At 45.9% G+C, this 25183-nt stretch overlaps 1 protein-coding gene across 5 annotated transcripts in view; it reads left to right on the top strand.

Moving 5' to 3' along the window:
- The first annotated feature begins 213 nt into the window (after positions 1-213).
- HECTD4 (HECT domain E3 ubiquitin protein ligase 4) overlaps positions 214-25183 on the top strand; it is a 200180-nt gene continuing 175210 nt past the window's right edge. For 3 of the 5 annotated variants that reach the window (XM_056536635.1, XM_056536627.1, XM_056536623.1), the window contains exon 1: positions 214-705. In XM_056536635.1, the coding sequence (XP_056392610.1) occupies positions 556-705 (150 nt within the window). In that variant the 5' untranslated portion in view covers positions 214-555. Of the gene's footprint in view, positions 706-4648; positions 4703-25183 lie in introns of those variants that run through there. The other 2 variants (XM_056536633.1, XM_056536640.1) reach the window with 2 other exon arrangements.

Here is a 25183-nt window from a genome sequence, read left to right as displayed (position 1 = left end):
GGGGACCCGTCCATGAACCGTGGCCGGCACTTAGTCACGTGACCCAGGATTCCTCAGCATTAGTTCCCTGTCATATTCAGCCATTGCTATAGATATTCCTGTCCTGTCACCTGGATAAATGGAGTGGACCCCTCTGACGTATTAGGTGGTCGTGCACAGTCCTGTCCCCTCACCTATCCCCCTCCCCACCCCCCTCCTCCACAGAGTGACTGGCGACTCCCCCCGGACCGCTCTGCTCTCAGCAGCAGGTACAGGCAGCGCGGTGCACGCTGGGATCGTCTCTCCAGCCAATATGGCGTCTCCGTGACAGCTGTACGGCTGCTGCTGCGGTCCCGGTGACCGGTGTGTGTGCTGCTGGGGGCTCCCTGGACAGTGTGTTTACAGCCGGTAGCTTGGAGGTCTCTATCTGTCCTCTGCCTAGTCCGGGGGGGACACGGGCAGAGGAGCTGAGCGGCGGCTGCCCCACCCTGTGCCGTGTGTGATGCTGCGGGTCACCGGGTGTCAGTGACGGGCGGGGGATGAGGGAGCGCTCCGCGGGCTGACCTGCAGGAAGACATGGGCTCGGTGACGGCCGGGGATTCGGCTCAGTGGCTGTCGGTGAAGGAGGAGACAATCTTCTTACATGACGGGCTCATTCGGGTCACCGATTTGGCTGAACTACCGACCGAGATCGGGGTGACTGAGGCCGGGGACACGGACCTGGAGGTAACATGGGACTTGTAGTGCAGCAGCCCTGGGCTCAGGCCATGTGTATTCTCTCATACGTCATGTATAGGCTGGAATGGGCTGGCTGGGGATGTGTTAGTATTATTGTGTGTTCACATAGGGCAGTGGTTCCCAACCAGGGTGCCTCCAGCTGTTGCAAAACTACAACTCCCAGCATGCCCGGACAGCCAAAGGCTGTCCGGGTATGCTGGGAGTTGTAGTTTTGCAACAGCTGGAGGCACCCTGGTTGGGAAACACTGACATAGGGATAGCAGGCTGTACCCCCTGACCCCTCCTCTACCATGTACTGAAGGCTCCTCCATATGGGGCTGACGTCCATATACTTCTCCGCACTATCATTATAACAGATCATCTCATTGCACTGTAATAGGTATGAGCGAACATTATCACTGATATCAGGTCACTACATTCATTTCTAGACCGACATCTATTCCTGACGTATAGTCAGTATGTAACATCCGCTCTAGGATGCTTTGGGGAATGATGGCCGACTCTGGACCCTATGATGACTGACTATAGACCGGTGTTTCCCAACCATTGTGGCTCCAGCTATTGCAAAAGTACAAATCCCGGCATGCCTGGACAACCTTTGGCTGTCCGGGCCTGCTGGGAGTTGTAGTTTTGCAACAGCTGGAGGCAAACTGGTTGGGAAACACTGTTCTGGTCCTTATGAGTGATGATTGACTGGACCGTATGATGTGTGACAACTGATTCTGGATTGTAAGATGAGCGACGACCGATTCTGCACCGTATGATGAGTGCTGATGGGTTCTGAACCCTTTGAGTGATGACTCACTGGACTGTATGATGACTGACTCTGGACCCTATGAGTGATGATGGACTCTGGACCGTATGATGAGTGACGACTGACTCTGGACGTATGAGTCATGACTCACTGGACCAGTGTTTCCCAACCAGGGTGCCTCCAGGTGTTGCAAAACTACAACTCTCAGCATGCCTGACGGGACTGTATGATGAGTGATGATGGATGCTGGACTGTATGAGTGATGCTGACCCTATGAGGGATAACTGACTGGACTGTATGATGAGTGATGGCTCACTGAATTGTGTGATGATAGACTCTGGACTATACGATGAATGATGGATTCTGGACTGTGATAAGTGATCATGGATTCTGGACTGTATGATGAGTGATGATGGACTCAGGACTGTATGTTGAGTGATGGCTCACTGGACTGTATGATGAGTGATGGCTCACTGGACTGTATGATGAGTGATGGCTCACTGGACTGTATGATGAGTGATGGCTCACTGGACTGTATGATGAGTGATGGCTCACTGGACTGTATGATGAGTGATGGCTCACTGGACTGTATGATGAGTGATTGCTCACTGGACTGTATGGTGAGTGGTGATGGCTCACTGGACTGTATGATGAGTGATGGCTCACTGGACTGTATGGTGAGTGGTGATGGCTCACTGGACTGTATGGTGAGTGGTGATGGCTCACTGGACTGTATGGTGAGTGGTGATGGCTCACTGGACTGTATGGTGAGTGGTGATGGCTCACTGGACTGTATGGTGAGTGGTGATGGCTCACTGGACCGTATGGTGAGTGGTGATGGCTCACTGGACCGTATGATGAGTGATGGCTCACTGGACCTTATGATGAGTGATGGCTCACTGGACTGTATGATGAGTGATGGCTCACTGGACTGTATGGTGAGTGATGGCTCACTAAACCGTATGGTGAGTGGCGATGGCTCACCGAACCGTATGATGGGTGATGGCTCACCGAACCGTATGATGGGTGATGGCTCACTGAACTGTATGATGGGCGATGGCTCACTGAACCGTATGATGGGCGATGGCTCACTGAACCGTATGATGGGCGATGGCTCACCGAACCGTATGATGGGTGATGGCTCACCGAATCGTATGATGGGCGATGGCTCACCGAACCGTATGATGGGTGATGGCTCACCGAATCGTATGATGGGCGATGGCTCACCGAATCGTATGATGGGCGATGGCTCACTGAACCGTATGATGGGCGATGGCTCACTGGACTGTATGATGAGTGATGGCTCACTGAACCGTATGATGGGCGATGGCTCACTGAACCGTATGATGGGCGATGGCTCACTGAACCGTATGATGGGTGATGGCTCACTGGACCGTATGATGAGTGATGGCTCACCGAACCGTATGATGGGTGATGGCTCACCGAATCGTATGATGGGCGATGGCTCACCGAATCGTATGATGGGCGATGGCTCACTGAACCGTATGATGGGCGATGGCTCACTGGACTGTATGATGAGTGATGGCTCACTGAACCGTATGATGGGCGATGGCTCACTGAACCGTATGATGGGCGATGGCTCACTGAACCGTATGATGGGTGATGGCTCACTGGACCTTATGATGAGTGATGGCTCACTGAACCGTATGAGTGATGGCTCACTGGACTGTATGATGAGTGATGGCTCACTGGACTGTATGGTGAGTGGTGATGGCTCACTGAACCGTATGATGAGTGATGGCTCACTGGACTGTATGATGAGTGATGGCTCACTGAACCGTATGATGGGCGATGGCTCACTGAACCGTATGATGGGTGATGGCTCACTGGACCGTATGATGAGTGATGGCTCACTGGACCTTATGATGAGTGATGGCTCACTGAACCGTATGAGTGATGGCTCACTGGACTGTATGATGAGTGATGGCTCACTGGACTGTATGGTGAGTGGTGATGGCTCACTGAACCGTATGATGAGTGATGGCTCACTGAACCGTATGATGGGCGATGGCTCACTGAACCGTATGATGGGCGATGGCTCACTGAACCGTATGATGAGTGATGGCTCACTGAACCGTATGATGGGTGATGGCTCACTGAACCGTATGATGGGTGATGGCTCACTGAACCGTATGATGGGTGATGGCTCACTGAACCGTATGATGGGTGATGGCTCACTGAACCGTATGATGGGTGATGGCTCACTGAACCGTATGATGAGTCATGATGGACTCTGGACGTATGAGTGATGACTCACTGGACCAGTGTTTCCCAACCAGGGTGCCTCCAGGTGTTGCAAAACTACAACTCCCAGCATGCCTGACGGGACTGTATGATGAGTGATGATGGACGCTGGACTGTATGATCAGTGATGCTGACCCTATGAGTGATAACTGACTGGACTGTATGATGAGTGATGGCTCACTGAATTGTATGTTGAGTGATGATAGACTCTGGACTATATGATGAGTGATGATGAACTCTGGACTGTACGATGAATGATGATGGATTCTGGACTGTACGATGAATGATGATGGATTCTGGACTGTACGATGAATGATGATGGATTCTGGACTGTACGATGAATGATGATGGACTCTGGACTGTATGATGAGTGACGACTCATTCCGGACTATGTGATGGCTGACCCTATGAGTAATGACTGACTGTAGATGCTCTTTGTTACTGATGTGATGACTAGACCCTATCATGCCCCTTGGTACTGATGTGTTGACTGGCTGTATCTAGCTGCCTATTCTGCTCCACACCCTGCCCGTGTGGGTCCGAGATGTTTCCCAATGAGCCTTTGTCCGGGGATCCGTGCACATGGATGTCCTCGCTGGTTGAGGCCTTTGTACTGAGCTGTGGAGAGCAGGTGCTGTTCTCTCTCCCTCTGCTTCCTAATGATGAGCGCTCCTAATAGCCGTCCTCCCTCTCTTGTAATGCAAGGCATCTGTTCAGGTTGTCAGGCGCTGTCTCTCTGACAGAATGAGCTCATTTTGATTTCAGTACTAGGATATTCCGCCTGGGGAAAAAATACACCCGTGACATACCAGGGCATGGCAAAGAGCTTGCAACATCCAATGGAATACCCCAGGACACACAGCGCAAATGTATTACCGTCCTGCACAGCCATTCGTTCACACATAAACTTTTCTATATTTGTGGCAGATGACAATTCATAGCCTAGTGACCCTGAAGAAGCCTCTGGTAGGTTATCCCCTGATGTGTTCTTATGATATCATGGGGAAAGTAATGGTATTTCCAGTAGCATTGTCTCTATTTAGTGTCAAGTCATTGCTTGTAAAAAAAATAAAAAAATAGAAGAGAACTGATAATGTTCTAGATGTCACAATTGAGAGGGTTTTACTCAATAGGGTAGAACTTATACGTTGTCAGAATGACCATGTGATCCCTGCGGGGTCCGAGAGGGACAGGTGCTATGTGCATATTATCGTTATTTAGAATATGCTGTATTCAGGCATAAAACGCATCTTTCTCTGCGCTTATATATGCGTTAACAATGGAGACTCATAGTCAAAACACCTGCGCCCATTTCACTTTTTCCTCTCTCCCATTTAAGGGAGCAGAGTTTAGTTTTTTTTGCCACAGTTTCTGCAGCTGCGTGTCTTCATGTGTTGCTGTATGCTTCTCTACTATACCGTAGTACAGATTGATTCTGTTACACTCCTCAACATTGGAATTTCGGCTAGTTCATACCAGTCACTCCTCCTCCCATAAACGTGAATGGAGGGGGATTTGCAGCGGTGGGGGTCCCAGCGATCAGACATCTAATCACTTATCCTTTGGATAGGAGATAAGATGTTTAAAGAGGTACTCCGCTGCTCAGCGTTTGGAATAAACTGTTCCGGGAGCTCGTGACGTCATAGCCCCGCCCCCTCATGACGTCACGCTCCCTCCCATAGACTTGCATTGAGGGGGCAGGGGTATGCCGTCACGAGCTCCCGAAGCTAGCTCCAGCGTTTGGAACAGTTTGATCCAAACGCTGAGCAGCGGAGTACCCCTTTAAGGGCAGAGTGCTCCTTTAAGGCCACATATGTAGCGCAAGTAACGTGCACCCTGGTGCCAGCTCTTCCTCAGATGAGCAACAGAAACAGATCAGTCATCTTCATGATGTTTAAAGGGGTACTCTGCCCCTAGACATCTTATCCCCTATCCAAAGGATAGGGAATAAGATGTCAGATCGCGGGGGTCCCGCCGCTGGGGACCCCCAGGATCTACCATGCAGCACCCACCTTTAGCGGCTTCCGGAACCGCTGGAGGTCCTCAGGCTGAGTGCATCTCGACCACGAGGAAGGAGCATAGTGACATCACGGCTCCGCCCCGTGTGATGTCACGCTCCGCCCCCTCAATGCAAGTCTATTGGAGGGGCGTGACTGCTGTCACGCCCCCCTCCATAGGCTTGCATTAAGGGGCGAAGCGTGACCTCACACGGGGGCGGAGTAGTGACGTCACTATCCTCCGTCCTCGTGGTCGCCAGTAATCAGACCTGGAGTGAACACGCTCCAGGGACTGATTCTAATGGGGTGCGGCGTGGAAGATCACGGGGGGGTCCCCAGCAATGGGACCCCCGCGATCAGGCATCTTATCCCCTATCCTTTGGATAGGGGATAAGATGTCTAAGCGCCGGAGTACCCCTTTAAGGCTAGGTTTAAACTACGGAATTTCCGCCTGCAATTCCGCTTTGAAATTGCAGGCAGAAGTTCCGCTTACTAAAATATATAGTGTAGTGAATGGGTTTCCGTTCACAAATTCACATTTCGGAATTTGTGAACGGAAAATCCACTTGAAAATTTCAGCCTGAAGAATGGCGTTATTCATTCTTCAGGTAGAAATACTCGCAGAACACATTGCAGTCTATTGGAGAAATTTTCTGCTTGGAGATTTCACAGTGTGAACCTAGCCTAAGGGAATCTGTCCTCAGTATCGCCCACACAAGCCTGCTGGTATAGGCCTATAGTATGGGTGACACTGATGAAAAATGTGCTTAATGTTCCTCGCTCCATGCCTCAATTTGGTTATACCAGTCTTCTGAATATGCCATCTGGAGGCTATTGTGCATGCGCAGGAGAGGCATTATGCTGCATAGTGGAGCTCCATTCTGCAGCGGAGGAGGCATTACAATGAAGAAGCTGGCCAGATGTCACCTTGCACCAGGGGCTCTTGAGCTCCCTCCGTGCACAAAGCAGGATCATTTGCATATCTAAAAGACCAGGGATTACCAAAGAACGGAGTTACCAGGCGAGAAACGGTAAGTATCATTTCATCAGTGTTACCCGCACTACAAGCCTGTACCAACATCAGTGCGGGTGATATTGATGACCGATTTCTTCTAAGGAAAATGTCTAGGCCATCTTCTTCCACTGTTCTCTGGTCCATTTCTGATGCTCATGTGCCCATTGTAGACACTTTAGGCAGTTAAACAAGATCAGCATGAGCAATCTGACTGGGCTGTGCCTACTCAGGTCCCAAGTCTTTGATGGGGGGGGGGCATTTACAGATTGTCAAAAATGGGAAAAAAATTTTTTTACCCCCTGGGCATACGTCATTTGTACTTCCCTCAAATTTATTAAAAATTAAAATTTTTCGTAAATAGCTTTGATCTAAGTAACCTTCAAACTGTGGTCCCTGCTTGAGTTACAAAAAAGTTTGCGACCATTAAAATAAATAAATAAATAACATGTTGCAGTTAATAAATTCCCAACCACTGCAGAAGCTAACTGTGCCACACTACATTCAAGTTGTTTTCTTGAGTCTAAATAAAAAAAGTTGTGTATTCCTAGAAACTATTTGTTTATTTCAGTAAAATAAACCTCGCAGGGGTGTAACTTATGTGGTTCAAAGGTTTCATTTATACACTGAACCTTGTCCAGCTGGAATCCTTCTGCCAATAAAAGAACAAGACTAGAACTATAAGGTATAAGAATGAGACTTTGTACCTCTTGGGCCCTATCACATTTCTGCAATGAAAATATTTGGGAAATAGACTGAGCCTAGTAATTAGAAGACTAGGTTCGCTGTACTTTAATGGGCACTGTCAGACACAAACTTTTTATATGTTGTACATCTTGGCAAAACATTAACCTTTCTAATATATTTCAATAGAAAATGTTATTTCCTTTTTATAGAAATCATGGCTTTGTCCAAGCTGAAGCACAGGCATTGACAAAGTCCAGTAAGTGAGGGTGGATAGCACTCCTCTGTGCTCTCTCCTGTCATATATGACTCCTCTGTGCTCTCTCCTGTCATAGGACTCCTCTGTGCCCTCTCCTGCCTGATAGCACTCTTCTGTGCGCTTTCTCCTGCCTCATAGCACTCCTCTGTGCGCTTTCTCCTGCCTCATAGCACTCCTCTGTGCGCTTTCTCCTGCCTCATAGCACTCCTCTGTGCGCTTTCTCCTGCCTCATAGCACTCCTCTGTGCGCTTTCTCCTGCCTCATAGCACTCCTCTGTGCGCTCTCTCCTGCCTCATAGCACTCCTCTGTGCGCTCTCTCCTGCCTGATAGCACTCCTCTGTGCGCTCTCTCCTGCCTGATAGCACTCCTCTGTGCGCTCTCTCCTGCCTGATAGCACTCCTCTGTGCGCTCTCTCCTGCCTGATAGCACTCCTCTGTGCGCTCTCTCCTGCCTGATAGCACTCCTCTGTGCGCTCTCTCCTGCCTGATAGCACTCCTCTGTGCGCTCTCTCCTGCCTGATAGCACTCCTCTGTGCGCTCTCTCCTGCCTGATAGCACTCCTCTGTGCGCTCTCTCCTGCCTGATAGCACTCCTCTGTGCGCTCTCTCCTGCCTGATAGCACTCCTCTGTGCGCTCTCTCCTGCCTGATAGCACTCCTCTGTGCGCTCTCTCCTGCCTGATAGCACTCCTCTGTGCGCTCTCTCCTGCCTGATAGCACTCCTCTGTGCGCTCTCTCCTGCCTGATAGCACTCCTCTGTGCGCTCTCTCCTGCCTGATAGCACTCCTCTGTGCGCTCTCTCCTGCCTGATAGCACTCCTCTGTGCGCTCTCTCCTGCCTGATAGCACTCCTCTGTGCGCTCTCTCCTGCCTGATAGCACTCCTCTGTGCGCTCTCTCCTGCCTGATAGCACTCCTCTGTGCGCTCTCTCCTGCCTGATAGCACTCCTCTGTGCGCTCTCTCCTGCCTGATAGCACTCCTCTGTGCGCTCTCTCCTGCCTGATAGCACTCCTCTGTGCGCTCTCTCCTGCCTGATAGCACTCCTCTGTGCGCTCTCTCCTGCCTGATAGCACTCCTCTGTGCGCTCTCTCCTGCCTGATAGCACTCCTCTGTGCGCTCTCTCCTGCCTGATAGCACTCCTCTGTGCGCTCTCTCCTGCCTGATAGCACTCCTCTGTGCGCTCTCTCCTGCCTGATAGCACTCCTCTGTGCGCTCTCTCCTGCCTGATAGCACTCCTCTGTGCGCTCTCTCCTGCCTGATAGCACTCCTCTGTGCGCTCTCTCCTGCCTGATAGCACTCCTCTGTGCGCTCTCTCCTGCCTGATAGCACTCATCTAGTACAGAGGAGTCCTATCAGGCAGGAGAGAGCACAGAGGAGTGCTAGCCCAGCATCACTTACTGGACTTTGTCCATGCCTGTGCTTGAGCTTGGACAAAGCCATAATTTTATAAGCCAGGATTTCTGTAAAAAGGAAATAAAATGTTCGTATGAAGTATATTAGAAAGGTTAATGTTTTGCCAAGATGTACAACATATAAAAAGTTTTTCAATCTTCCACTGCCCAAAAGGGCCTACTTTGGGTATGAAAGCATCAGAACTGGACTGTAGAACAGTGGAAGAAGATGGCTTGGCCTGAGGTATCAAATTTTCTTGAACATCATGTAGATGGCCATTATGTGTCTGTTGCTGATTTGGGAAAGAATGCTGGAATAGCATTAGGAGGCAATATTAGAAGATAGGAAACCAGCAGAAAAAATCGCTCAAATGCCATGTTCACATGGTGAAATTGTGCCGAATGTCCGCCTGGAAAATACAAGCCAACAATGTGCAAAATGCAGACGCTTGCAAAAAATGCCTGAACTAGGACCACTCGGCATGCGTTTCCAAGCGGACTCTACATGTTAATTCTTTTGGTGAAGGCCAGAATCAGGATTTCCATGACAGATTTTTCCGGTGCGCAGATTCCACCATGTACACGGTGCAGAATAATCCAGTTTTTCCCCTAGATTTTGCCGTTGTGTGATCATGGTCGCACAGTGTTATAACTACCAGGCACACACCCTACTGCTGCATTTTTTTTAATTTTTATTGTGTATCAACCCTATTAATCTGCCCCCCCCCCCCCCCCCCCCCACAAAATAGTTAGTACACATATGAAAAGTCTCTGCTAAGGATTCTATCATTGACTTACCTTCAGAAAAGCAGCAGCAGAAAATGTGCAAGCGGTACGTACGTTCGTACTATGGTATTTCCAAACAAAATTCTGCATTGAAATTCTTATCCAACACCGTTCCATTGCTGTCAATGAGATTCTGCTGTATGGTGCAGATTTAGGTATTTCAGTGGCAGAGCTTTCCGCACTGAAATTCCTCTGCTGAAAGTATAAACATGTTCATTCTTGCGGTGAATACATTGCCATCTATATTGACTAGCAATACCTGTGGGCTCCTAGCGCTGAGGATTCAGTCGGTGATGGCCTCCTTCGAAATCTGCACCTGGAATATTTCCGGGCAGTAAAAAAGATAGTGCCACCGTTTTTCTTTTTTCTGTCCACATTACAGACTTTATTTTTCTTTAGTACAGAGTATCTTACATTTTAAGTTTCTAAATCATAATCCTTCCAGTACTTATCAGCTGCTGTATGCTCCACAGGAAGTTCTTTTCTTTTTGAATTTCCTTTCTGTCTGACCACAGTGCTCTCTGCTGACACCTCTGTCCATGTCAGTAACTGTCCAGAGTAGGAGCAAATCCCCATAGTAAACCTATCCTGCTCTGGACAGTTGGAATGGGAGCTGCATGGGACTAGAGTAGGTGAGTAACCCTTTTTTTTTTTCTCTCGCTTCCCCAGCAAAATATAAATATATTTCTGATACTTGATATTTCTTTTAAAGAGGTACTCTTTGAAACATCTTATCCCCTATCCAAAGGACAGCTAGCACATAGCCATGACGCCTCCTCCCATAGAAATGAATGAAGGGGGCGTGGCGACCTGCATCACCAGTCATCTGGCACCAAATGACAGTGGTGCAGCGCCGGCCGCAGCCTATCACCGGTGATAGGTGATAGGCTGACGGCTCTGTGACGTTCCCATCCCCAGGAAGCAGCAAGACCATAGGAAGGTTATTAAAGTTTATTTTGTTTATTTCTGAAGCCGGGGCACATGATAGAACAGTAGAGCACAGCGGCTGATAATTATTTTGGGGGGGGGGGAGAGAAGCAGCCCCCGCTGGGCTGATAAACCGAGGGGGGGGGGGGGGGGAGAGAGAAGCAGAACAGCAGCCGCAGGTCACATATGATTAGTTGCCCGGGGACAGCGCGCTGCGGCTGATAATTCATTAATTTGAGGTGGTGGCAGGGGCCCAACCGGTATTGTGGAATGGGGAAAATTCATATCGTGCAGGTAAAAAATGTCTGTATTCGGTATGAACCGGTATACCGCCCAGCACTACCCCAGTGGCGGGACCCCCGCGATCTAACATCTTATCCCCTATCCTTTGTATAGGGGATAAGATGTTTCCAGTGGAGTACCCATTTAAGGACCTCCTTACACATACAGTATTTGATGCTGCAGATTTAAAGCTGTGTTCATTCAATTAGTTTACATTGAAATCTGCAGCATAAAATATGTGCGTGATACTGTACGTGTGAATAGACATTTAAAGTGGGTTTTCCAGGAATAGAAAAACAAATCCAATTTCTTCCAAAAACAGCACCACACCTGTTCTCAGGTTGTTTGTGGTATTTAAAGGGATACTCCGGTGCTTAAACATCTTATCCCCTACCCAAAGGATAGGGGATAAGATGCCTGATCGCGGGAGTCCCGCCGCTGGGGACCCCCGGGATCATGCACGCAGCACCCCGTTTGTAATCAGTGCCCGGAGCGTGTTCGCTCCGGGACTGATTACCGGCGACCGCAGGGCCGGCGGCGTGTGATGTCACACCTCCACCCCCGTGGGATGTCACGCTCCGCCCCTCAATGCAAGCCTACGGGATGGGGCGTGATAGCTATCACGCCCCCTCCCGTAGGCTTGCATTGAGGGGCGGAGCGTGACGTCACACGCCGCCGGCCCTGCGGTCGACCATAATCAGACCCGGAGCGAACACGCTCCGGGCACTGATTACAAACGGGGTGCCGCGTGCGTGATCCCGGGGGTCCCCAGCTGTGGGACTCCCGCGATCAGGCATCTTATCCCCTATCCTTTGGATAGGAGATAAGATGTTTAAGCACCAGAGAACCCCTTTAAACTTGGCTCCTTTTTATTTCGATGGAAATAAACTGAGCTGCAGTACCACAAAGAACCTTAGGACAGGTGTGGTGCTGTTTAGATCACCCTGGATAACCGTTTTAAAGGTATGTTACGCATGTTGCAGCTAAGAACACAGTTCCATACATCTGCAACGTACCAGCAGTTTCCGAACTTACACGGATTGTTTCCCATGAATAGGATCTATCATGTGTTAACTTTCCTATGTTTTTACCTTTCCTTTTGTGTATAGAGTTTGCTGCAAACCATTTCCACCGCTGTCATGGTGTTAACGTTGTTTTCCGTCCTTCTCGTTGCGAGGTGCAAAGTGCCGCTCTTTGACTCCCACTGTTTTTTGAGAAAGGGGCATGGTGGAATTATAGCAATTGAATACATCAAGCACAAAGACTCATTTGTAATAAAGATTTTACAGAACTGCTAACTGTTTACAAAGTTAGGTGGGTGTTGCGTCTTTTTCTGGGTTATTTAACAATATAAGTATTTTTATAGAGTTTAACACTTTTTAGGATTCGGCCATAAGGGTCTGGCCTGCTCACGTGCCATATTAGAGAGGTATAAGTCCCAGTATTGCTGCCACTTTACTAGGACTACGGTGCAGCCATAGGCAATGTTTACTCTCTCCCTGAAATGATGGTTAGGAGAACAGATCTCCTGACCGCGATGTGCAGGGGACCCAAGTAATGGCAGCTTATGGCTCGGAGAGATTCCTGTCTGACTCATTCTGTTCCTGATTCCCGTAACTCATTAGTGCAGCCAGTCTCATCTTTGTCCAGCTGCGTACCAGCGCCTCTAACTTGTGCCAGTCTCTGCACTGGTCACTGTAGAATGCAGTTTAACCCCTTAAAGCAGTGGTCTTCTTCCTGCGGACCTCCAGATGTTGCAAAACTACAACTCCCAGCATGCCCGGACAGCCAATGGCTGTCCGGGCATGCTGGGAGTTTCAGTTTTGCAACATCTGGAGGTCCGCTGGTTGAAGACCACTGCCTTAAAGTATCTTTCATTTAACCAAAGTTTTTAAGCACTTTTTATAGACAAAAAAAAAATTGTGGGATGTAATTTGACCAGAAAAAACATCTCTGATATTCTTAATTAAAAACATTTTTTTTTCCGTGTACACTGTTTTGGGTCAGGGATTTTATTTTATTTATTTATTTTTTTTTAAATGGGGGATGATTTGAATTTTTATTGTTGTTGCTTTTACACTGTTGTTATGATAATAATTTTTTTTTTTTTTTACTCACACCAGGGGACTTCTATAACCAGTCATTTGATTGCTTATACCAGTGTTTTCCAACCAGGGTGCCTCCAGCCAGAGAGGCTGTCTAGGCATGCTGGGAGTTGTAGTTTTGCAACAGCTAAAGGCACCCTGGTAGGGAAACAATGGCTTATACAATGACCTGCAATACTGGATATTTGCTAGCACAGTCTGTCTATTGCAGGCTGCAATGGCAGATCACTGATGGCAGTCACTGAGGGTCAGGCTGCCATGACAGTGGATCATGGGGAGCCACCAATGACATGCAAAAAAAACTGTTTAAATGCAGCTTTCAGCTTTGATAGCTGGTTCCCAACAATCGGACACTTATCACCTATCCACAGAGGAGAAATGGTACCTGTGATTAGTAATAATTTTTTTTCATAGATTAGCCTATTTGAATAACTTTTGTAATATACTTTTAAATAACATTTTGTAACTTTGTGTTAAATTAACCCCTAACAGTTTGGGCACCAGATGTCGTCCTTCTGGTCCTGCCTACAGTCCTGCTAGCAGATTGTCTCCTGCAGCATCCTGGCATGGACAGAAGTCAGAAAAAGCAGGTTGGACCTCAGCGCAGTGTATAGTCCAAGTTTAGTGTATAGGGGGGTCTCAGCCAATCACAACCCATCTCTCACTGAACTACTGTGTGTAGCAGAGTAAAGGAGGAAGTTCTCCCTGGATAATCAGATCAAACACTGACAAATTTAAGTATATCCTTTGGTGACTCCTTTTAATTCCAATCCATCTTCTGCATCAGTGTTTCCCAACCAGTGCCTAGTTTTGTAACAGCTGGAGGCACCCTTGTTGGGAAACACTGTTCTACAATGTTTCTCACTTTCTCATTTATTCATCCACCCTAATTTACGGTACTTCTTATCTGTGCGTACACACATACTAGCTCAGTGATTGGTTCTTACACTTCCCTTTTATGTGTACTGCCATATTTAGTATAAAAGATGGCTGGCACTTTTTGTATCCCCCCAACTTCCTAATAATAGATTGTAAGCTCTTGTGAGCTCCTCTTGTCTGAAATGTTGACATAATAACATCTAATTTCAAATTTTTTCTGTACATGTATATATGGATGGGCGGTATACCGGTTCATACCGAATACCGAAATTTTTGGGCTGCACTATATGAATTTTTCCCATACCGCAATACCGGTTTGGCCCCTCCCCCTTGGGAATGACTTATCAGCCCAGCGCAGCGCTGTCCCCACATCAGGGAACTAACCATACGTGACCTGCCTGCGCTGTTCTACTCCACCCCACCAAATCATATGACCCCCGCCAGCGCTGTGCTGCTCCCCCACCAAATCATGTTACCCGCCAGCGCTGTTCTGCTCCCCCCCCCCAATTAATTATCAGCCCAGCGGGGTACTACTCACATATGTCACCCGCAAGCACTGCCCTCCTCCTCTTTGTTGGGGGCCGCCGGCGCTGGAACTCTATACTGTACGCCAGTGGTCTCCAACCTGCGGACCTCCACATGTTGCAAAACTACAACTTCCAGCATGCCCGGACAGCCAACGGCTATCAGGGCATGCTGGAAGTTGTAGTTTTGCAACAGCTGGAGGTCTGCAGGTTTGAGACCGCTGCTGTACGCTGTATCCCTATGCCCGGGCTGCAGAAGATAAAGTTTATTTTCTTTAACTTACCTACGTCGGCCTTACGCTGGGGACGGGATCGTCGGACAGCCGTCAGCCTATCACCGGCCGCAGCGATGTCCCGCCCCGGCCAGTGATAGGTTGAGCCTACTGTCATGTAAGGAGCCGGCTCCTTACATGACAGTGGGCTCAGCCTATCACTGGCCGGGGCGGGACATCGCTGCGGCCGGTGATAGGCTGACGGCTGTCCGACGATCCCGTCCCAAGCGTAAGGCCGACATAGGTAAGTTAAAGTTTATTTTCTTTATCTTTTGCAGCCCGGGCATAGGGATACGGCGTACAGCAGCGGTCTCAAACCTGCAGACCTCCAGCTGTTGCAAAACTACAACTTCCAGCATGCCCTGATAGCCGTTGGCTGTCCGGGCATGCTGGGAGTTGTAGTTTTGCAACATGTGGAGGTCCGCAGGTTGGAGACCACTGGCGTACAGTGAGTTCCAGCGCCGGTGGCCCCCAACAAAGAGGAGGAGGGCAGTGCTTGCGGGTGACATATGTGAGTAGTACCCCGCTGGGCTTATAATTTAATGGGGGCGGGGAGCAGAACAGCGCTGGCGGGTAACATGATTTGGTGGGGGGGGGGGGGGGAGCAGAACTGCGCTGGCCGGTAACATGATTTGGGGTGGGGGTGAAAGAAATATCATTATATACCGTGGAACCGCCATAAGTTACAAAAATACTGTGATACACATATTTGGTCATACCGCCCAGCTCTACATCTATATGAATTGTAAAGTGCTACGGAATATGTTGGTGCTATAAATCACAAGAATTGTTGTTGGTTTATGTAGGATTGCTCTGTTAGGGGCTTTAAGGATAGACATGTTTTACAGTCTTTGTGTGTCTGTTTATTGCCAACATAAAACCGGTGTGACAGGGCTTATTATCTGGGCTAAGAAGGAAGAAAAGTAGTTCTGTTCTGTCACTTGTTGCTGGGGCATGCTGGCTTTCTTTTCTGGTAGTCAGTTTCCAGTCTTATGTGCAGTGGCATATGTCTTCTGGGTATAGGAATACTGGTCCTGATTGATCAGTCTGTGTGATAGAAAAACTGGAGCTGCTATTTCTATATTAAAGGGGTTATCCAGGAAAACACTTTTTATTTTATTTATATCAACTGGCTCCAGAAAGTTAAACAGATTTGTAAATTACTTCTATTAAAAATCTTAATTCTTGCAGTAGTTATCAGCTGCTGAAGTTGAGTTATTTTCTGTCTGGCAACAGTGCTCTCTGCTGACATCTCTGCTTGTCTCGGGAACTGCATAGAGTAGAATAGATTTGCTATGGGGATTTATTCTACTCTGGACAGTTCCCAAGATGGATGTCATCAGAGAGCACTTAGACAGAAAAGAATAACTCAACTTCAGCAGCTCATAAGTACTGAAAGGATTAAGATATTTTTTAATAGAAGTAATTTACAAATCTGTTTAACTTTCATGAGCCAGTTGAGATATATATATATATATTACAGCAACAAAAGAATGCAGCAGCACACTGCCAGCACAAGGATATAGGTGAAACATGAACATGCAGATAAAACATGGAGAGCTATACAGCTATGGTGTAATAGATGCATATGTGAAACTATGAGATAGTGAGAATTTGTCTCCACCGGCGGCCAAATAGCTTGGACCATTCCACCGCGATAAGGTGGCCTCATTGGGACGGACCCTACACTGTGAATATGGGCACTTAGCAAATTTGTCTCCGCCGGCGGGCAAATAGCTTGGACCGTCCCACCGCGATAAGGTGGCCTCACTATCTCATAGTTTCACATTTGCATCTATTACACCATAGCTGTATAGCTCTCCATGTTTTATCTGCATGTTCATGTTTCACCTATATCCTTGTGCTGGCAGTGTGCTGCTGCATTCTTCTGTTGCTGTATATTTAGCCTAGTAGCGTGCACCTGTAGGCCAGGTCCATATAATAGTTTGGTATCAACTAAAGTGCTGGCTGACATATATATATATATATATATATATATATATATATATATATATATATATATATAAATGTTTCCTGGATAACCCCTTTAAGCCTCCAGTTTGAGTAAATCTGCAGTAGGAAAGGCACACCCATGCGCATCAAAGACATGGGTAAACCTGACATATGTTATTTAAGAGAGTTTGAGACGTTTTAACCATTTTCAGACATAAAAATATTTTAGGGCTCCCAAAACAGGTTCAAGCATACAGCTGAGAGCATTGTATGCTCATTGATAGTACGGTAAATGCTTTATATGTCCTATTAAATAACACTTCTAGTGTAACTTTTCTTATAGCTCTGTGTTGTGCCAGTTCCCTGTTTCACATACTTACGGAGTGTACTCACATGTACAGTATCCTGTGCAGGATTTGAAGCTGTGTTCAGTCCTTAAAGGGGTTCTCCGGTGCTTACACCTCAATGCAAGCCTACGGGAGCAGGCGTGATAGCTGTCAAGCCCCCTCCTGTAGGCTTGCATTGAGGGGCGGAGCGTGACGTCACACGGGGGCGGAGCGTGACGTCACACGGGGGCGGAGCGTAACGTCACACGGGGGCGGAGGCGTGACTTCACACTGGGGCGGAGGCATGACGTCACATGCAATCGCCCCTGTGGTCGCCCGGAGCGTGCGGGACTCACGCAATCAGGCATCTTATCCCCTATCCTTTGGAAGTCCACAAGCACTGCTTAGCCGTCAATGGTGATGGCGCAGTGCCAGCTAAATTTACATATCCATTGTCTGTGACTCCACTTTACTAGGTTGTGGATTGGCTTTAGTGTGGGTGAACAGACTGACAGTTTTCCAAGTTTTAAAGGAAAAGTGTCACATGTTTTCTCCCGCACTATCCACACGTGGATTTCAGCCTCCTATCTGTGTGAAAAAGTGTTCTGTGAACTTATTAAGGATAAGCCATTGATGTCAAAGGTTTAGTTTCATGAAGTCAGCCCTTATCCATACAATCTATGAGGGGTTTCACAAAGAGAGGTCTGTGAAAGCAGCTACTGCTCCAGCGGACCTGGCCCATCCACCTATAACACAGATAGCCAGTCATCTGAAAGGATACAGTTTATTGCTACTTTTTCCCTGCATTGGGAAGACTCCGCTTCTCCTTACTATTACAACTGACTGTCATGTGTTAGAGAAGCCAAAGCTGTGATGATGTTAGCTTCTGGCCCATGAGACAAAGCCTTAAAGGAAAACTGTCAGATATTTTCTCCCACACTATCCACAGGTACTGATGGATAGTGTGGGAGATGCTGATTCCAACGAGCCCTACCTTGCCCGGATCCGCCTAGTCATTCGCCTGCAATCGTAGTTTTATTCTATGTGTATATCTTGCTGTAACTGGCATGGGCGGGGATTCTGCAGCTAACTGGCACTGACGTCAGCGCCGATTATGAATATTCATCCCCCCCCTCCAGTTCTCCCTCTCTTCGACGCTCCTAACTGGAGGGAGGGGGGATGAATATTCATAATCGGCGCTGATGTCAGTGCCAGATAACCTGAAGACGCCCCGCCCGTGCCAGTTACAGCAAGATATACAAATAGAATAAAACTACGATTGCAGGTGAACGGCCAGGCGGATCTGGGCAAGGTAGGGCTCATTGGAATCGGCATCTCCCACACTATCCATCAGTACCTGTGGATAGTGTGGGAGAAAATATCTGACAGTTTTCCTTTAAGGCTTTGTCTCATGGGCCAGAAGCTAACATCATTACAGCTTTGGCTTCTCTAACACATGACAGTCAGTTGTAATAATAAGGAGAAGCTGAGTCTTCCAGCATTAACTGTATCCCTTCAGATGACTGGCTATCTATCTGTGTTATAGGTGGATGGGCCAGGGCCGCTGGAGCAGTAGCTGCTTTCACAGACCTCTCTTTGTGACACCCCTAATAGATTGTATGGATAAGGGCTGACTTCATGAAACTAAACCTTTGACATTAATGGCTTATCCTTAAAAAGTTCACAGAACACTTTTTCACACAGATAGGAGGCTGAAATCTATACGTATTCTGACTGACTCCATGGCATAGTTCATACACATTTATAGTTCAGATGCATTATGGAAAATAGATTACATGTCACCGACATGGTTTTCATTTGGATTCTGCATGAAAACTCAGACCTATTAAATGTGGATAAATTCATAGCAAAATCCACATTATAACAAAATAAAATCCTTGTGTATTTGAACATTATTTTGGATTTTTCTTTATGAACATGTCCTCAGGGTATGGACATTTATTGCTAAAACCGTGCAAAAAAAAAACCCCTGAGCTAGATGAGACCATAGAATCTCTATAAGGTCCCAATCCATAACAGTCCATGAATATTTTATAAGTAACTAAAGTCAACATGTTTTCTTTTTTTTTTCTAACCATTAACTGTGAACCCATTAAAGCACAAGGTAAGCATAAGTGACATTTTATTGCTCCTTTTTTTTTTGCCATCCTGAATAACAAGGAAAATATAGGTAAATACGAGGAGTCCGGTCAATGAATATTGATGGAATAAATGGTCTGCTCTGTAGTCCGATGCTTCATAAACACGTCTGGCTTACTTTTGTAGAAAATGCCCCATTGAAGATCTTGCTGTATTTCTTTGTTCCTGCAGAACGTGGTGTTTTCTTCTTTTCTCTCAGAATAACACATCAGCAGCAGTGTGCACTGACTAGATAGCAGCAAGCATGCCTCTCCTTCTGAACGCACAACCCACCCACAAGCTAAGAAAAGCCTGCTTCCAGTAATAGGTGATCGCTTATTTTTAGATCCTGAAATAATTAAACAATGGCTTTCTCTCTGGAAGGTGGTGCATCAGCTATGGAGGATCGCTAATACTTTTCAGGGACAGCGTTCCACAACCTCGTACTGCAGGGATTACAACAGACTGCCGGAAAATATTACGTGCAGTGTATTCCCGTCTTACCCGCTACCCTAACACACATAGAATTTTTCTTTCCCTACCGGCAGAAATTTTGTTTCAAAAATTGCAGAAAATTCTTATATAAAACCACAACATCACATGAATTTCCAGTCAAAATACATATTTATGCTATGTTTATACATAGTTTTTTGGGACATAAAACACTCAAAAGAGGCTGTTATTTTGAATAGTATTTGGCATGCTTTTTGGGATGTAAATGTATTTTAAGAATTCAATTTTGGACTTGGTTCTGGATGTAAACATCCCAAAAAAACATTTTCTTTGCAAACAACTTTTCTGTTACCCAGAAAATGTCTGAGAATACTGGCAACAAAGTATGGGAGAAGAGCCGAAAAAAAGTCCAAAAATCCCCTGGAAAACATTATTATTATTATTTTTTTTTTTTTTTTTACCCCTTATGGACCTAGCAGTTTTCGTTTTTTGCACTTTCGTTTTTTCCTCCTTACATTTTAAAAATCATAACCCTTTCAATTTTGCACCTAAATGACATCAGTCATTTTATCCGAAAATCTACCGCGAAACGGAAAAGAAATCATTGTGCGACAAAATTGAAGAAAAAAAAAACACCATTTTGTAAATTTTGGGGGCTTCCGTTTCTACACAGTACATTTTTTCGTAGAAATGACACCTTATCTTTATTCTGTAGGTCCATACGGTTAAAATGATCCCCTACTTATATAGGTTTGATTTTGTCGTACTTCTGGAAAAAATCATAACTACATGCAGGAAAATGTATACGTTTAAAATTGTCATCTTCTCACCCCTATAACTATTTATTTTTCCACGAACAGGGCAGTATGAGGGCTCCTTTTTGGCGCAATGCTCTGAAGTTTTTATCAGTACCATTTTTGTTTTGATCGCTTTTTATAATTTTTTTTTATGGTATAAAAAGTGACCAAGAATACGCTATTTTGTAATTGGATTTTTTTTTGCGCGTACGCCATTGACCGTGCGGTTTAATTAACGATATATTGGAAGAATGGAGAGATGGATTAAGAATTATGAAGGATAGGGAGTTTAGATGGGTTCGGAGTGGGAGAGGAAGGAGAGAGTGGAATAAGATTTGGAGTTATTGGTAAAAAAAATTTCTTTTTTTTCTTTCTTTTTTCTTTTCTGTTTCTCTGCCTGGACAAGGGGGGGGGGGGGGGGGGGGTGGGGACTGCACGGGGAGGGTGGGTGTTTGTTAAAGGGATAGGAATCTTTTATTGTTATAAATTGTATTCACTATAGTTTCTTAATGATCTATGTTGTACCTATGGATGTCTATTGAAGAATACAATGGATTGTGATTGTTTTATATTTAGATATAAAAGAAAAATAAAGTAATATAAAAACAATATGCCCTGGAAAAAATAAAAATAAAAATAAAAATGTTATGGTTCGGACATTTACGCACGCGGCAATACCACTTGTTTGTTTTTATATTTATTTACACACTTTTTTTTTTTTTTTTTTTTTATGGGAAAAGCTGGTTCTGATTATTTTTTTTTTTTTAAGGGAATGGGCTAAATGAGATTTATTAACCCTTTTTTTTTTAAATTTTTTTACATTTATTTTTTTAAATTGTTGCATTGTTATAGCCCCCTCTAGCGGCTATAAAACTGTATTCACTGATCTCTTACACTGTTCAATGCATTGCCATAGGAATGCATTGATCAGTGTTTTCTGCGCTTGATTGGTCAAGCCTGGATTTCAGGCTTTGTCCAATCAAACGCAGATGGGACAGCCGGGAGCAAGGTAAGACACCTCCCGCTGTCCCAGCTGTTCGGGATGCCGAGAACAGCTTTGCTGAGCTAACCGGCAGTGTATTCTCCCGTTTTAGACGACTCAATTAACTTTGATCACGGCGTCTAAAGGGTTAATCCCGGACATCAGCCCGATCGGCGATGTCCGGTATTAGACATGGGTCCCGGTTGCTGATAGCAACCGGGACCCCGCAGATAAGTTCAGCTTCTGAGCGCGTTTCACAGATCGGGAGCAGGCCGCAGGACATAAATATTCGTCCGTGGTTGTTAAGGGGTTAAATCAACTGGTGCCAAAAAGTTAAACAGATTTGTAAATTATTTCTATAAAAAAAAATCTTAATCCTTCCAATACTTATCAGCTCCTGTATGTTCCACAGGATGTTCTTTTCTTTTTGAATTTCCTTTGTCTGACCACAGTGCTCTCTGCTGACACCTCTGTCCATGTCAAGAACTGTCCAGAGCAGCATATGCTTGCTATGGAGATTTGCTCCTACTCTGTACAGTTCCTGACATGGACAGAGGTGTCAGCAGAGAGCACTGTGGTCAGACAAAGGAAATTCAAAAAGAAAAGAACATCCTGTGGAACATACAGCAGCTGATAAGTACTGGAAGGGTTAATATATTTTGAAATAGAAGTAAATTACAAATCTATGAAGAAAGCAGGTAGATGCCAGCGATTAAGAAACGTCACCTTTATTAAATCCACGTTAAAATCATCGACATGGAGAGACTTCAATAAGACAAACGATTAAAATCCCAGGAATCCGCGCCAAGCATATGTATGCTTGGCGCTGATACCTGGGATTTTAATCGTTTGTCTTATTGAAGTCTCTCCATGTCGATGATTTTAACGTGGATTTAATAAAGGTGACGTTTCTTAATCGCTGGCATCTACCTGCTTTCTTCATATCCTTGGAGGACTATTTTGCCGTGCAGTGGCCGGGTGAGCTGACTATCTTCTATTTTGCTAATTTACAAATCTGTTTAACTTTCTGGCACCAATTCATAAAAAAAAAAAAGTTTTCCAGTGGAGTACCCCTTTAATGTTTACAGACTTTTTTTTTTTTTTTTTGCCAGTAAAGTGCCTGTTGTGGGTTTGAGCCTAGGAAAATACTGTGTTAACATAACCTAAGGGTATGTTCAGACGAGCGGATCCACAACGTATTTTATGCGGCAGATCCGCCGCTGAAGGACACCTACAGGGTGCCTTTAGATGTGGCTGATCGGAGCGGCAATACGCTGCTACGAGCAGACACACTGCTGCGATGTACGAGTTGCTGCGCATGCGCGGTGTACTCGAATACTTCGCGGCAGCTCCCCCTGCCCCAGAGCTAGGCCGAGAGCAGCCGCGATGTGAGAGTATACTGCGCATGTGCGCGGCGACTCGCACATCGCAGTGTGCCTGCTCGTAGCGGCGGATTGCCGCTCTGAGCAGTCACCTGTAAAGGCAGCATACAGCGGTCCTTCAGCGGCGGATCCGCTCATGTGAACGTACCCAAAGACAGAAAAGCCACGTGCAAGAAGCAGTGGCAACACATGGGATTCCTAAAGCACAGTATGTTAAAGTGCCATTGACTAAGGCAGTGTTTCCCAACCAGGGTGCCTCTAGATGTTGCAAAACTACAACTCCCAGCATGCCTGCACAGCTTTTTTGCAACAACTGGAGGCACCCTGGTTGGGAAACACTGGTCTAAGGGAAGTATATTTTCATGGCTTCAGTACTTCACAGCCAACATTTTGTGTAGAATGAGACGAGCAGCAATATCTGTGAATGTCCAGAGCTGGGCATTGAAGGCAATGAAAAGGCTGCAGCACTCATACAGGTGCTGCGGTCATGAATACCAGCTGACTGGAAGGCGTGCTGGGAGTTGGACCCATACCGATAACGATGGCCTGCTTATGGATATGCACACAATATTAAAGTCCCTGAAATCCCCTTTAAGTCACTTTTAAATAACCCAATAGGTGAATTGAGAGTAATATAGATGTCTATTCAAAGCTTTTTTGAAATCCTGTTGTGCAAAAAAAAAGGTAGTTTTGTGCATCAATATGAGACCTCATACACCTTATAGAGCCATATTACTGAAGTCCGTATTCTAGTCAATGGAGGCAGTGTGGTCCACTAACACCTTTTCTGTAGGCTCTTAAAACTGCCATACAGTGCTGCGTGCTATATGTACACATCAATGTTTCGAAGGGGAAAAAAGCTCCATATACAGAGCACCCCATGAAGCATGGCCGATGACCAATGAAGTAAGTGGGTCCTCCATTGATCACCAGAACAAAGTGACCCTAGAGCTTGGTAAAGTGCTTCAGCACCTTCAGCTTTCACCATCCTCCTATTGCTGCATCTGGTAGCCTAGCACCATTCTGTAGTTTACATTAGGAAACCAATCTTCGTATTCCCCAGAGTTGTTAGAGATAAAAAATCCTCAAACCTCAATTTTGAATAGTCATTACTATTTTCCAGGAAATGTGCATTTGTCTCTAGGAGTTAGGATATTAAGTATATGAAATGTCATGACTGTATCATGCCGCACCATTACAGCTTATTTGGGATGTTATAAAAATATTTATATACAGTGGGGATCAAAAGTTTGAGCACCCCAGGTAAAAAATTGTATTAATGTGCATAAAGAAGCCAAGGAAAGATGGAAAAATCTCCAAAAGGCATCAAATTACAGATTAGACATTCTTAGAATATGTCAACAAAAGTTAGATTTTATTTCCATCATTTACACTTTCAAAATAACAGATAATACAAAAAAATGGCGTCTGCAAAAGTTTGGGCACCCTGCAGAATTTATAGCATGCACTGCCCCCTTTGCAAAGCTGAGACCTACCAGTGTCATGGATTGTTCTCAATCATCATCTGGGAAGACCAGGTGATGTCAATCTCAAAGGTTTTAAATGCCCAGACTCATCTGACCTTGCCCCAACAATCGGCACCATGGGTTCTTCTAAGCAGTTGTCTAGAAATCTGAAACTGAAAATAGTTGATGCTCACAAAGCTAGAGAAGGCTATAAGAAGATAGCAAAACATTTTCAGATGTCAATATCCTCTGTTCGGAATGTAATTGAGAAATGGCAGTCATCAGGAACAGTGGAAGTTAAAGCAAGATCTGGAAGACCAAGAAAAATATCAAACAGAACAATTAAAAACCCACGTTTGACTGCACAATCCCTCCAGAAAGATCTGGCAGCCCCTCAAGTTGTGGTACACTGTTCCACTACAAAGAGATACTTGTACAAATATGGTCTTCATGGAAGAGTCATCAGAAGAAAACCTCTTCTATGTCCTCACCAGAAAAATCAGCGTTTGAACTTTGCAAATAAACATATAGACAAGCCTGATGCATTTTGGAAACAAGTCCTGTGGACCGATGAGGTTAAAATTGAACTTTTTGGGCAGAATGAGCAAAGGTACGTTTGGAGAAGAAGGGGAACAGAATTTAATGAAAAGAACCTCTGTCCAACTGTTAAGCATGGGGGTGGATCAATCATGCTTTGGGGTTGTATTGCAGCCAGTGGCACAGGGAACATCTCATGAGTAGAAGGAAAAATTGATTCAATAAAATTTCAGCAATTTTGGATGCTAACTTGATGCCATCTGTGAAAAAGCTGAAGTTAAAGAGAGGATGGCTTCTA

The sequence above is a fragment of the Hyla sarda genome, chromosome 1 (assembly GCF_029499605.1).
Source record: "Hyla sarda isolate aHylSar1 chromosome 1, aHylSar1.hap1, whole genome shotgun sequence".
NCBI classification, from domain to species: domain Eukaryota; kingdom Metazoa; phylum Chordata; class Amphibia; order Anura; family Hylidae; genus Hyla; species Hyla sarda.
Note: the sequence above shows the minus strand (reverse complement) of the source record. Positions and strands in the feature narration are given on the sequence as shown.